Source organism: Sceloporus occidentalis, unplaced genomic scaffold (genome assembly GCF_023333645.1).
Source record: "Sceloporus occidentalis isolate IW3139 unplaced genomic scaffold, rSceOcc1.0.p SCAF_2, whole genome shotgun sequence".
NCBI classification, from domain to species: Eukaryota; Metazoa; Chordata; class Lepidosauria; order Squamata; family Phrynosomatidae; genus Sceloporus; species Sceloporus occidentalis.
In genome coordinates, this window is record NW_028316982.1 from 187,226,738 (window position 1) to 187,239,858 (window position 13,121).

At 35.8% G+C, this 13,121-nt stretch overlaps 1 protein-coding gene across 4 annotated transcripts in view; it reads left to right on the forward strand.

The window, feature by feature from the left end:
* Window positions 1-13,121, forward strand: part of LOC149319471 (DNA polymerase alpha catalytic subunit-like) — a 331,773-nt gene that overhangs the window by 230,214 nt on the left and 88,438 nt on the right. For 3 of the 4 annotated variants that reach the window (XM_089511788.1, XM_089511789.1, XM_089511791.1), the window contains exon 36: window positions 10,401-10,494. In XM_089511788.1, coding sequence (XP_089367914.1) covers window positions 10,401-10,494 — 94 coding nt within the window. Of the gene's footprint in view, window positions 1-10,400; window positions 10,495-11,826; window positions 12,085-13,121 lie in introns of those variants that run through there. The other variant, XM_089511790.1, reaches the window with a different exon arrangement.

The following is a 13,121-nucleotide window of genomic DNA, read 5'->3' on the forward strand; positions in this document are numbered from 1 at the left end:
ATAGGGCTATGTTTTGATTGTTTGTTTTTAATCATGCTGGGGATAGCTGGGTGAGGCAGGCTTATGTGCTTTTCCTCTCTCTCTCTCTCTCTCTCTCTCTCTCTCTCTTTGTCTGTTTTGCTGCTCATGCTTGAGCAGTAAGAGATTCCAGAGGCAGCTACTGTTTACCTTGACATGTGTAAGCAGCTAAAGTAGAAATAGCTGTAGTAGGAATAGCTAGGATAGGCTCCTGTTTTGTCCCACTGTATACTGAAGACATGTTGCTGCAACCTAGCACTGAAAGTCCATGTTTCTCCAACCCTCCTTCACCATCCCAGTGCCTCCCACTGCAAATACAGCTAAAAAAAATCCAAATAGACCGAAAACAAGGGGAAAAAGGGAGACTAGTTTGACATAAAAAGATGTTGTAAAAAGAAACTTCTTTTTCCTTTTCATTCACACACTTCTCCAAATATATGCACTCTTTACTCCCTAGGAAACATGCATTTCCACAGAGCTACCTAAATGTCCATCTCCTTAAATATCACTGTAACACTATGGGGGAGATATTCTCTTTGGATTCATCCTGCAATATTGCTGCAACATTTACAGGCCCACAAATCAAATGGGTGGGGTTAACTGAGTGGAACCCTAACCAAGCTATCATTCCCAATCATTATTGTCATGGGTGGATTTACACAAGCCTGTATGTTGTCATGGAAAGAGGGAATGCAAAAGTTAGCATTGTTTTATCAACTATACTGAAAGATAGTAACTGCATTATTGGGCAAATAGTTCATGGGTTTAGTTTCTATAATATGTAATGGGTTAGTTGAAAATTACCTCCATGTTTTATTAGAAGTGATAAAAGCTACTAAGATAAAAGATAAAAGTTTGTTGTGTGCTTTCAAGTTATTTCCGACTCATGATAACCCATAAGGTGAACCTATTATGGGTTGGTGTGTGTGTGTGTGTGTGTGTGTGTGTAAGATTTGTTCTTATCAAAAAGATTATAAGATTTGCCATTTTCTTCCCCTAAGGCTAAGTATCCCTTATTCAGACTTTCAAAATCTGAAATACTCCAGAATCCAAACTTGTCCACATAGGTGTCTGAGATAGTGACACCTTTACTTGCTGATGGTCCAGTGTACACAAACTTCGTTTCATTCAGAAAATTAATAGAAATATTATGTATAGAGTACAGTTAACTTCAGGCTATCTATATAAGGTGCATACGAAATATAAATGAATTTTATGCTTAGGCTTGGGTCTCAGCCAAGATATCCCGTTATTGTTGTGTGCCCTCAAGTCATTTCTGACTCCTGGCAACCTGAAAGGGAACCTATCATGGGGTTTTCTGGGCAAAATTTGTTCAGAGGGGGGTTGCCATTGCCATCCTCGTGTGACTTGCTCAAGGTCATCCATTGCGTTTTCATTGCAGAGTGAGGATTCAAACTGTGGTCTCCAGAGTTGCAGCCCAACGTTCAATCCACAACACCACACTGGCTCTCCATAGCATTTCAGATAAGGGAGACTCAATCTGTATTATAACATTTTAAAATAATTAAAATAATTGTATTAAACGGCCATTGTACTGTATATATCTCACATGGTCACATCCCAAGCAAATGCCCTCAAAACTTAGTAAAATGAAATTAATAGTTTTTCATCCTTTTGTTACATAGAAACTAATTAGTTGTTCCATTGAAGTCCGTTTGAAAGTAGTATAGTATCTGGAGGCTGTGAACAGATTGGTCAGTCTCATTGTGTGCTTGGTAATTACTTTAATAGTGTTGGGAATGTAGTTAAATAAGGTGGCATGGTCCAACAGTTGAACTAGTAGTAATATCAGAAGTTAAGATTTCCTACTAACCAGTATCTAGTCTTTATTTTAGAAATAATTCTGAATTCTTTATTATAACTGAACTAGTTAATGAATCTTAAAGATGGAGTTTTTCAGTTGTTTCTGATTTAGAGTAGCGAAAGATTACATAGTTGCCTCAAACTGCTGAACTTTACAATGTATTATTGGTTACCAGTAAATTAAAAATCATCTTCCATCTTTTATTGTAAGGTATATGGGCAATAGGAGTGAAATATATTTGTTACTTATGCACATTTAGTATACCTTAGTAATTTAATGGTGTGGCTTTGGATCTTGCAATAGCAATAGTCGTTCTAATAAATATAAACCAATAAGAATTTTATCTCTCACCTCCCTCAACCCAGAATTCCCATGAACAATGCTATATATACAGGTATTTTTCTAAGATGGAAATTATCATGTGCCAAAATAGCATGATAAATGAAGTACATCTCTTACAATCTTCAAGCTGCAGACTGAAACCAATGACACTTCCGCAAAAAAAAATTTAAAAAATAAATTACCCGAAATTTACTGCACATTCATATTCAATTTCATCACAGCAGATGCTCATTAGTATGTTGTTATTAATTGGTATTCACTTTAGGTTTTGTTTAAAATGAAGATAATAATTAGGTTTTAATGACTGCATCTTTCAGGAGGAGGGACAGGGAAGGGTGGAAGAATATTTCTCAGAACACTGAAGTATATCCTGGAAAATTCAGTTCTGCATGCTGTACAGAAATGTCTCTTTAAGAGACACAATTCTCTGTCAAGAACTTACATTATTTTTAAAGAACTTGTCCTAAATTGTCTGCTTGATGGATGTGCAGAATCAGATGATAATGTGAGCCACCATTCTTTCTAATCAAATTACCAAAAGACTTCTTATAAAAAGTAAGTCTCTCTAGCAGTTGATTAATGAAGTGGTGCCACTGTTTTGTATTAGAACTAATTGAAGTAATACAAATAAGTTATCTCTGTAGCCTGCAGAAATTATCTTCTTTAGAAAGCAATGTAATAGAGTTGGCAAACTATCCTTTCACTCCTTTATCTTAAGGTTTAAAGAAAGAAATGTATCTCAAAGAAATATGTAAAATGAATGTTATGGAGTGCATATGGATATTTTACATTGGTTGCTTATTTATCCCAGGGCTGGACAAATTTTTACTTTTCTTCTCACAGGAAGAATTAAAAAAATAAAAGTTTTCTCCCTAGTGATTGAGATGATACACTTTTCAAATACATTTATTTATTTGCATTTTAGGACATTTGGGGGAAATGTGTTGGCACAAAAATTGTTTTTATACAGAAAACAATAATTTTTCAGGAAAATAGTGTGATTATGATATTTTTGCACAAAAACTACTGAAAACAAAAAAATCTTTATCATTCACAAACAGATGGAAAAATCTCACAGGCATTGACTTTTTTTATTGAGTGATCAACACATCAAGGATGAGAAACGGGGAGCATTCCTTACATCTCTGTTCAATTCATACAGTCAGCCCTCTATATCTAATTCCTTATTGACAGATTCAGCCATTCACAGTTTGAAAATATTTTAAAATATGTATAAATTCCAAAAAGCAAACCTTGATTTTGCCATTTTATATAAGGGACACCATTTTACTATGCATTTGCATTTAATAGGATTTGACCATCCACAGATTTTGGTATCCAGTGGATACCAAGGGCCCACTGCAGTATTACAATTTAGTTACATGTATCACTCAGAGGTTGTATGCATATTCCATTGAGGAGGTAAATCACAGTAGTAACCATGCAACCAAGAAGCAATGTAGGAACATAAAAGGACACATTGGTGGGAAAACATTTGAAAACTAGCAATTAGTGCTATGAAAAATTAATGGCATTTTTACCATAGCATGCAGGAATGGCTTTCTGGCTGTCATTCAGTGGATGAGTTTTCTTTTTTTCTAGTATATTTTGTATCACTAAAGAACATTGTAGTTAGTCTAATCCAAGATGTAGTCTAATACATTTGAGGAAGTAGACGAAGGCTCTGAGCAAGTAGGCTAAGCCTGCACTATCCTGGCCTGGGTACCAACCCATATTGGTCTCTGGGCTGATGTAGGGACATCCACACCACTGACCTGTTACCGCTGCACTCCACTTGCCTCCCTCCACTGTTGCTGCTAGAGAGAAGACTCCCATCGCTATGTCTGACATGGAAATGTGGTGCCTGGCTATACCCACATTGCCAGGCTCCCTATTTCCACATCACACACTGTGATTGAGGTTTTCTCACTAGCAGCAATAGCGGAGGGAGGTAAGGGGTGCATGGGGCCGTCTGATCTGTCAGGGTTTGCTAAAGAGTTTCAGAGAAACTCTGGCAAATGGCAGGTCATTTTGACTTGCACTGAGGCCCCTTTGGGCCAGATCCACTAGATCCATATCTGATCTTCTGGATCCTGGGCCAATCTCAGACCAGGGCTGATGATCTGCATCATCCAAATAGGACAATGTGAGGCCGAAGAGAACATGGGCCTTTTGATTTGTGTAGACAGCCACTTTGTCTATGAAAACTTATGCTACAACATCTTAATGTCAAAGGTGCTAAACGATCCTTTTGTATACTATATATAATTGTTATATTTGTACATGCTGTTAAATCTGTAAATCATCAATCTACATGAGCTTATTTATACAAGATAAATATTAGATATGAGAAGTAATTATTGATGAGTTGCTTGTACTTAATTCCCTCTCCAGTAATGAAGAACTATGATGCTACAATTGTAATTTAATGAAAGGACAGCCTTCCTGCTTTCATTTTTGTGGTGCAACTGTAACGTTTTAGGTACAGTTGTATGGTTTCACTAAATGGAGAAGGAGACATATCACATTGTTCAAATGCTGTTTTTTGTTGTGCCTTATGCTGCTGATGCATCATTCTGTGTTGTGGGGTTTTAGGCACTGACAAGATGGAAAGAAAAAGAGTGGGTTGTTTTTTTTTTACTACAGATCAACAGCTTTGAGCATTCACAGTATTTTCAAAATACAACAGAGTATTTTTCAACAAAAAATAACTATTTTGTTTAATTTTTAGGCACTTGGAAGTAAAGAGTTACTTTAAAATTATAACAATAGCTATAAACCCTGCGGAAGCTATGAAGTATAATGATAATGTTACTTTAAAGTAACTACAAGCTCTGAAATATTTGTATCATCTTTCTTTGTATCAGCATCTAAGACTATTATTTATTTACTTTAAAATTTAAATGCAAGTTGATACTTTTCCTTTCTACTTTGTCTTTTTAAAGTAAGTGTATAAAACTAAAAAGCAAAATACAAATCTGAAAGATGTAATGCCAGACTGCATTCAGCACAGCTAAATATCAGCTAAATGTTCAACCAGTAATTCAGAGAAAAACCTTTTGGACCAAAAATGTTTTTACCCTCTACGAAAGTATTGATGGGTCTCTATGTGAAGAGAATTTACAAACTTGAAATCAACAGCTTCCACTGCCACCACCACCCCAAAAACAAAACCAAGCCTTGCTCAGAAACTCTGTACCAGCCCTGCAAAAAATGAGGATAATGTACATCTGAAACATTCGCCTATATGAATCTACCACATATACTAATTCTCTACTGAAACTTCCAAGAGAGGTTAGGTTGACAGTAGAGAATAATGTTTTCACATTGTCTTGTTCATTGAATGATTTCCACTATGTAATAATGATCATTCTTTTCATGAAAAACATCTGCCAGCCTGGGGAGCTGTTTTGGACCGCCTTTCCCTCTGCAGGCTATTGTGGTCCCCTCAAACCTGGTGCTAAGATGATTCAGAAGCCTGGAGGTTGCAGGAGAGAGGGGAAATGATTTGCTTCCCTCTTTGTTTCAATGGTACATGTTTTCTTTTTGCAAGTGGCCCAACATTGGATACAGGCCTGGAACTTAAATAAAAAATTATTATCTTCTGCTTGTTTAAGTTTACCTCAGACTTCTGCAACAAAACAATCTGGTATTTGAAAATAATTAAGCAAGAATGGCACATGTTTGAATTACTTTACTCATGATCTTAATCATTTATTCTGAATTTACTTTGATGCTAAAGAGAAATACATCCATTAGGTTTAAGTGTAGCATGCATCTGGTTAAGCAGGATTGATTAATTGATTGATTCATCTATAGCCCATCTTTTTCTCAATAATGGGACTCAAGGCAACTAATAGCATATTTAGAGACTATACAGATTTAAATTATACAAAGTCATTAATAAAAGTATTAACCAGTTTATAAAGTTAAAGTATTAAACAATAAAATTCATTAAAAATTCTTTAAAAGACCATATCCAAACCTTAAAAACAATTCTGCTGATACGGTCTTTCAAATAATCTGGACCTGTTAGATCCATTTTACATCTGAATTATCTGATTCAGGAAGACCCAGAACTACTCTGCAGCAATCTGCACTCTTGCCCAAGAAAGCAACACTCAACATTAGTCTATAAGTAACTCCTCCATCACCAAGTAGTGGTGAATACAAAACGTGATGCTGCCACTTGTTTCTCTCATTTAGTCTCATAGGACTTACAAGATCCCTTTACATACAGATATTAACTAGTTTGAGAAGTTTAGGTAATTGTTACATCTGCTATTCATATTAACTGTGTTAACATCAAAGTTAGTTTTTATTTGTTGAACATCAGAACACGAAGCATTCGCTTGAGTAGCTATACCTGTTTTATAAATCACTTGGTGGATTCAAAATAAAGCATTCAAATGGCTATGAAGGGAGCTTGTAACAAATACCTATCTGAAAGCATTGTTGAAGGGAAATAAATTGAATGATTTTTTAAAAGTCAGAGAGGAAACAAAGTATTATTCCTCTGTTTTCTGAAGGTCAAATAGTTTGATTAAAGCTCTTCCTGAAATCCAGAATGTCAGATATATTCTTTTTGGCTTTTGGTTTTTTAATCAGGATTAATACAGAAGTTACCAGTACAAAAGCTTAGATCCCCCCCCCCCAGCCATTTAAAACATTCCTTCCTCAGTTTCACATATATGTCTTAATCTTGCTTAATTGTATTTGACATTGAAAATCTCTAAAGCTTTTTGTTTTCCACTAGTTACTAATTGCAAAATATGCCAGGTAACATAAGGGCAGGAGGTGTTGGTATAATTAAAAAATATATGTGTGTGCATAACTTTTTTTAAAAGAAAAATCTTATCCATTTAGGTAGTGACTTTCAATTAGCCTCTCTGCTAATATCAGGTCACTAAACTCCATAGCTGATGCTTTATTCCTTCATTTGGGTTGTCAGTCGTTTGCTTCAGTTGGCTGGCAAAGGTGGTTGTATATCCATTACGAGCAACACAGCACTTTGCATTTCTGAATTGACAAGCAGTTATATTGACCTAGCGCTTATTATGGGTCAACAGCTGCGTTAACCAACGGAAGGACTGAGGGGCAATTAAAATGAATTGGCAAAAATATATCTTCCTAATTTACTCCAATTTGTTATTTATGCTAACATTGTATGGCTTCTATGGTGACACTAAACAGAATGGACCCAATAATGGCAATTAACATAAAAATATAATGGCTAATCAAATTGACAGCAACTGTTTCTCATCATCTCGACACACAATACATTATCAAAACAAACTATTATGAAGGAGGTAATTTCAGTGTTCTATTCAACCTGCTGCATGTGTGCAGTCAGGGAGATGTGTACCAGCAATTACTGCTGAATCCAAAAAACTAAACAAATAACTTAATCGCTGTCGTCCTCCTTTTTTTCCCCCTTCTTCAGGAAGCAGTAATCAGGATTTACTAAAAATAAGTGGTGTATAATAGTATAATGATGATGCATATCATGGAATAGCTAATAAGGAATAAAATAAGCTTCTGTGTTATATAAAATTAATTCACGTAAAGGAAGAAGGATGAGAGGATAGTATCAGGATCACAAAAAATAACTTGGAATATAAAATTTTCAAAAAATGTAATTTACAGATCTTCAGTATAAATCATAAATCATAATCTCATAATAATCTGGTTTTATTAGTACTACATTAATATTTACACATAATTACACATTATTTTAATATTAAATAATTGAAATTAAAATTTCAGTATGACAGGTAATGTTCCCTTCTCTTACAAATGACTAATAATCCTTAATAATGTGTGGAATTGGAGGGCCATCACCTGTAGTTCCATTAGAAACTCCTTGACCTAAGCCAAGTTATATAATATCTGAGGTATTCCTGGCAGATGCAGCCAAATGTTGGCTTGAAACTATATAAAGAATGATATTCAACAGTTTTTCTGGCCTTCCATTCAATTGTCAAACTGTTAATGAGTTTATTATTTTGATTAATATAACCCTATCTTCTATACACATCCAACAGTGGCATTTTCTGCTACGTGCAATTATTACTTTTTATACTACCTGAAAAGCTCTTGAAACAATTTACATACAAGTTAAAACAAAATAATAAATACATATTAAACATAGAAACAAAATCCAGGATAGTATAAGATTTTGCCTTAAATTCTTGGGAAATGTTTCAGGGGGGCGGGGATACACTTTAAACAGACATATCTTCAACTGTTAAGTATTTCCAAATCCTTCAGGAACAGATTTTGGGTTGACAGCAAGACACTGCAGTTGTTGTGTGCCTAGGGAACATAAGAATAATTTTACTGGAGCAGATCAAAGGCATCCTGCTTCTTAGAGTACAGTGTGCCTGCATCATACGTGACTTTCAGTTTATGCAAAAAGTGGGAATGGCATGCGTGCTGCGCTGCAGGTCCAAACCCCATGGTTTTAAAAGGAGCTCCACCTTATGCAGTATTTCCCTTACACGGGAGGGACCAGAATGGATCCTCTGTGTAAGGGAAGGGTACACTGTACATATCTTTCTTGATGGCCAACCTAGTGCCTGTTGAAAGCTCACAAACAGATTATTCGGCCAGTAGCCCTCTTCCACTGTACGCCTCCACCTAGAAGCAGCTTAACTAATATTTCTCTTCTTTTATTTCAAATCCTAGTATTTACACAGTACATTCAGACAGTGTATGTATAGTCTAGTCTTAATTTTGACTGTAACTAAGCTTTCAATCCTAATAAAGGGTAGAACAGATGGGCCTCCAGGAGTGGTCAGAAGCCGCTTCCAGCCCTTATCGCCCTAGGGCCACAGCAAACACATGGTGCAGCCCCAAAGGGTCCAAATGGACCATGGCAAGGAGCGGAAAGGATCCACTCCTTTGGGGGCCAATTTTGGGGCCCCGGGGGGTGTGCATCATGTAAACACCACACCCCCAGAGCAGCCAGAAACTGCCCCCGTGTACCTGTCTGTTTTGGGCCAAAGTTGTCTGTGATCCTTGATGACAATAAGGGTAAAACTCTCCAAAAGGATCCTTAGGATGTCACAAACACATGTGCCTAGGGAATGTTGGTAGTTTTTGAACTGTTTCTATTCTAGATACCAAACAAAATAATCATTTCTAAAGGATTGTCCAATGCCCACTTAAATTTGCTGCAGAAAAAAATAAGTCAAATTAAAGCTCAAAAACTAACAAATTTTGTATCTGTTCTAAAGTTGTGTGAATGTAGTCTACTTCAATTATATTTTAAAGAGTTAGATTTATGCGGTCTTTTGTTTGGGGAAGGTGGAGGCATGTAAGTATGTATAGCAGGCAGCAGATTTTCAGCATCATGTGATGCTTATGTAGTTTCACTGTAGATCCTAAAAGTAAAGCTGTTGTACAGACATTTCCTCTGTGTAACATAGAAAATGTAATGTCGATGTCATTTTTCAAAGTGTTAATAAAAGAGTTTTAACTAATATTCTGTGTCTGTGTAGCTTGCCTTCATTTGAGCCATTTTGGGCTGCATTGAATCAGTATATGAAACTATACATTTTAGAATGCTGCAGTTCTATGTTGGGTTTGTAAAGACACAAAGTAGTAGTGAATGTGTGTAATTACTAAATGTGGTCAGATGTTTTAGCCATATCTACATGGTATTGCTAAACATTTACAAATGTATGAATGAATAATTATAATTTATCCAGTCTTATGAAGCAGCTGGCACCAGCTAGCACCGAAGATGGGTTTCAAATGAAGAATGAAAGTTAATAGGAATTTCTTGTGAGAAAAAAAAACTACATTCAATTAGTGGTGGCACATTCATAGATTTTGTGGTAATGAAGTCATAGAGCCTATCCATATTGATGGCTTATAATACAGCAGCTATATGCTTTGTGTGAAGTTTGTGTGTGTTCTTGTTTTTGTCTTGTGTTAAGGATTGAGGAATTGTTGAAAATGTTAGTATATATCATTCAGCTAAGTCCATTTTATTTATTCGCAATAAGAGTAACTTGTTGAATCAACAGGAACTTGGTAGGTCACAATTTAGTGTAAGTTCCATTGATTTGCTGAATCTGTTCTAGGCAGAACATACAACAGCAAAAATTTTCAAATGAAACAAATTAAACAGCATAAGGATGTACAAAAATTGTAACTAAGCATGGTTTTCTTTCAGTAGTGTTATATATGTGTTCTTTTTATCTTACAGTATTCTGACAAGGCCCTATTTACCCAGCTATGTTTCTACCGATACATTTTTGATGTGGACTATGCAAAGCAAAAACTTACTAATCAGGAGAAAGGTAAGTGCAGCTTTACTCTATGTGAATGTTGTCACTACAAAAATCTGAATTCTGTTTTGCTGGGCCAATTTGCATCATTCTGCTAACACTCAACAAAAAGTTAGTTGACTGCAGAATATTCTGCATAAAACATGGAGGCTGTGTGTCATAATAATCAACTGTATATTCCCACTGTATTGGGGGGGAAATTATGTGTGAAGACCATTTTAAGCTCGTTTAATAGTTTTGGATTGGGTGGTGATTTTTCCTTTTCCTGTGATGACGTTTTCTTTTTGACTAACTTAGTAAAAACAGTAAAACAATTGACATTATAAAATGTGTAAGCTGAAAGAGGGTTTTGAGTCATTTTACTTACTCCTGTGTTCACGTAATTTCATGCTTACTTTTTAAATAGATCATTTATGTTCTATTAATGTAAATCTGCTATTGGTCCCTTTATAAGATAAATCTATATGCACTTTGCCAGTTAGGCAAGAAGGTCTTCAAAAATGGCATTTTTGAATAAATTTATAATGCAGTATCATACACTCCTAGTTATACAAAAGCATCCAGTTAATATTCTTATCTGGAGTCAGGTTGGTGGAGCCCAGATTGAGTGAGTGATGGACTAGGACTCTGGGAGACCAGGGTTCAAATTCCTGCTCAGCCATGGAAATCCATGAGTGACCTTGGGCAAGTCATATGCTCTCAACTTCAGAGGAAGGCAAGGGTAAACCCCTTATGGACAGATCTTGCCAAGAAACTCCAATGATAGGTTCACATTAGGGTTACCATAAATTGGAAATGACGTAGAGGTCCACAACAACACAGTATTCTTGAATGACTATAACGTCTTCTGGGAAGGGAGTTCTCATTTACAGTGATTTATTTCATTCAGCATAGTCATTCAGAGTGATTTAAGGGGTCTGTAGTATATGCTATGACTAGAACTATGGAAGTGGTGCAGGTAATTATTCTGGAGTAATTAAACATAGTAGATGTGACAATGTGATCATAGTGCTGATTCTAGAATTACAATATCACACTTAGCTGAGTTCACCTAAAAAAATACATTAAAAATAAAAGTAAATAAATTCACAGGTAAGTCAGTGTTGACCTACCTGATTAGATGAAAAAAAGGGATTTGCTTAAAATGATTAATAGGCTTCACAGATTGCTAGTATCATTATCATTTTTATTATTATTGGCAATCCTTGAAGCCTATTAGCATACTAAAAACATGCACACTCTTAGACATTTCATGCATAACAGATACACATGACTAATCAAGATTATTATTATTATTATTATTATTATTAGATTTTTAGTATGCACCATCTAACTTGAACCTAGGAAACAGACGATGATGACTAAAGTATCTTCACTGGGTTTCTGAAGATCTTTTGCTCAGCATGGGATATGAAAAGGCTAAAGCAACCATCAAACAATGGGTGGCAGATATAGAGCGACAGCTAGACCTAGCTAGCACTCCAACTTTTATTGTTAATGACTTCAGCACATACTTGGAATCACCTATGGCATATTTAGCAAAACTTGAATGCCTAAACACTGAAGAGCCTTTACTTTACCATGATGCCATGCCCTCCTTCAGCTGTTCTTGAAGGCCAATATAAGAAGATCCCCTTCTCAGAGAGATTATGTCCCTGTGACTCTCACTAAATAGAGACAACAGAGCATGTATTACTCCAGTGCTCATACTACAGGAACATCCACCTCAGCCTTATCTCTCCACTACTGTACTAAAAGCAAAGACAAACCAGTCAATTTTACACTTTTTTACTGCTTTCAGGCACCAATAGTGTTGCTAGATTCTGTTCAGTTGCAGTTAAAATCTCATGGGCTAATATTAATTGTCCTGCTTCACTGAATTTTACACTGAATTTTAAAAGGATATTTTAAATACTGTTCTTAACCTGTGTTTTTACCTTGTTTTTATCTTGTTTTTACAATTACCTTCTTTTATTCTGTATCCCCTTTTTACCTGTGCTGGTCTATGACTGTGATAAAAGATGAACTGAACTGAACCTAAACCTAGAGCTACAAGCATGTTAATGATTTCCTTTTCCAGAACTCCTATATATGTGATAAGCTGTAGAAAAGGTTTGACTTATATCCTGTTTCCAAACTGAGCCCATATCTGTGTGTTAGAGGGCAGAATTTGGAGGTTGGACAGAAATGGATTTCCCCACTTAAAGAAGAATAGTTGAGTGGTCATACAGACCTTGTTTCCTTGGATTTTTGGCATCACTTCCTGAACAAAGAGGTTTTGGAACTTGGAAAATTGAGTTTTCAACAACATGCAGCTTATTGCTATTCTTAATGCAATTGCTAGTAATTTTTCTTGGATGTGAATGTCTGCTAGTTCATTTGCACTTTCTTCCTGAAAATAAAGGATGAGTCACACACTTTTGAGTATTACTACAGCTGTTGTGAAAGTAATGGAAAACTCATCTAACTGTGGAAAAGCAGGAGCTGATGGGGTCTTACATAGGATTTGAGGACAGAGAAACTTGCAGATGGCAAAGAGGTCTGATAAGGTTTCTGCTTGTAGGCTAGCAACAAACCAAGTATTGTGTTATTGTTCAGTAAACTTAGAGAAGTATTGAGGGTGATCCCGTAGTCAGAAA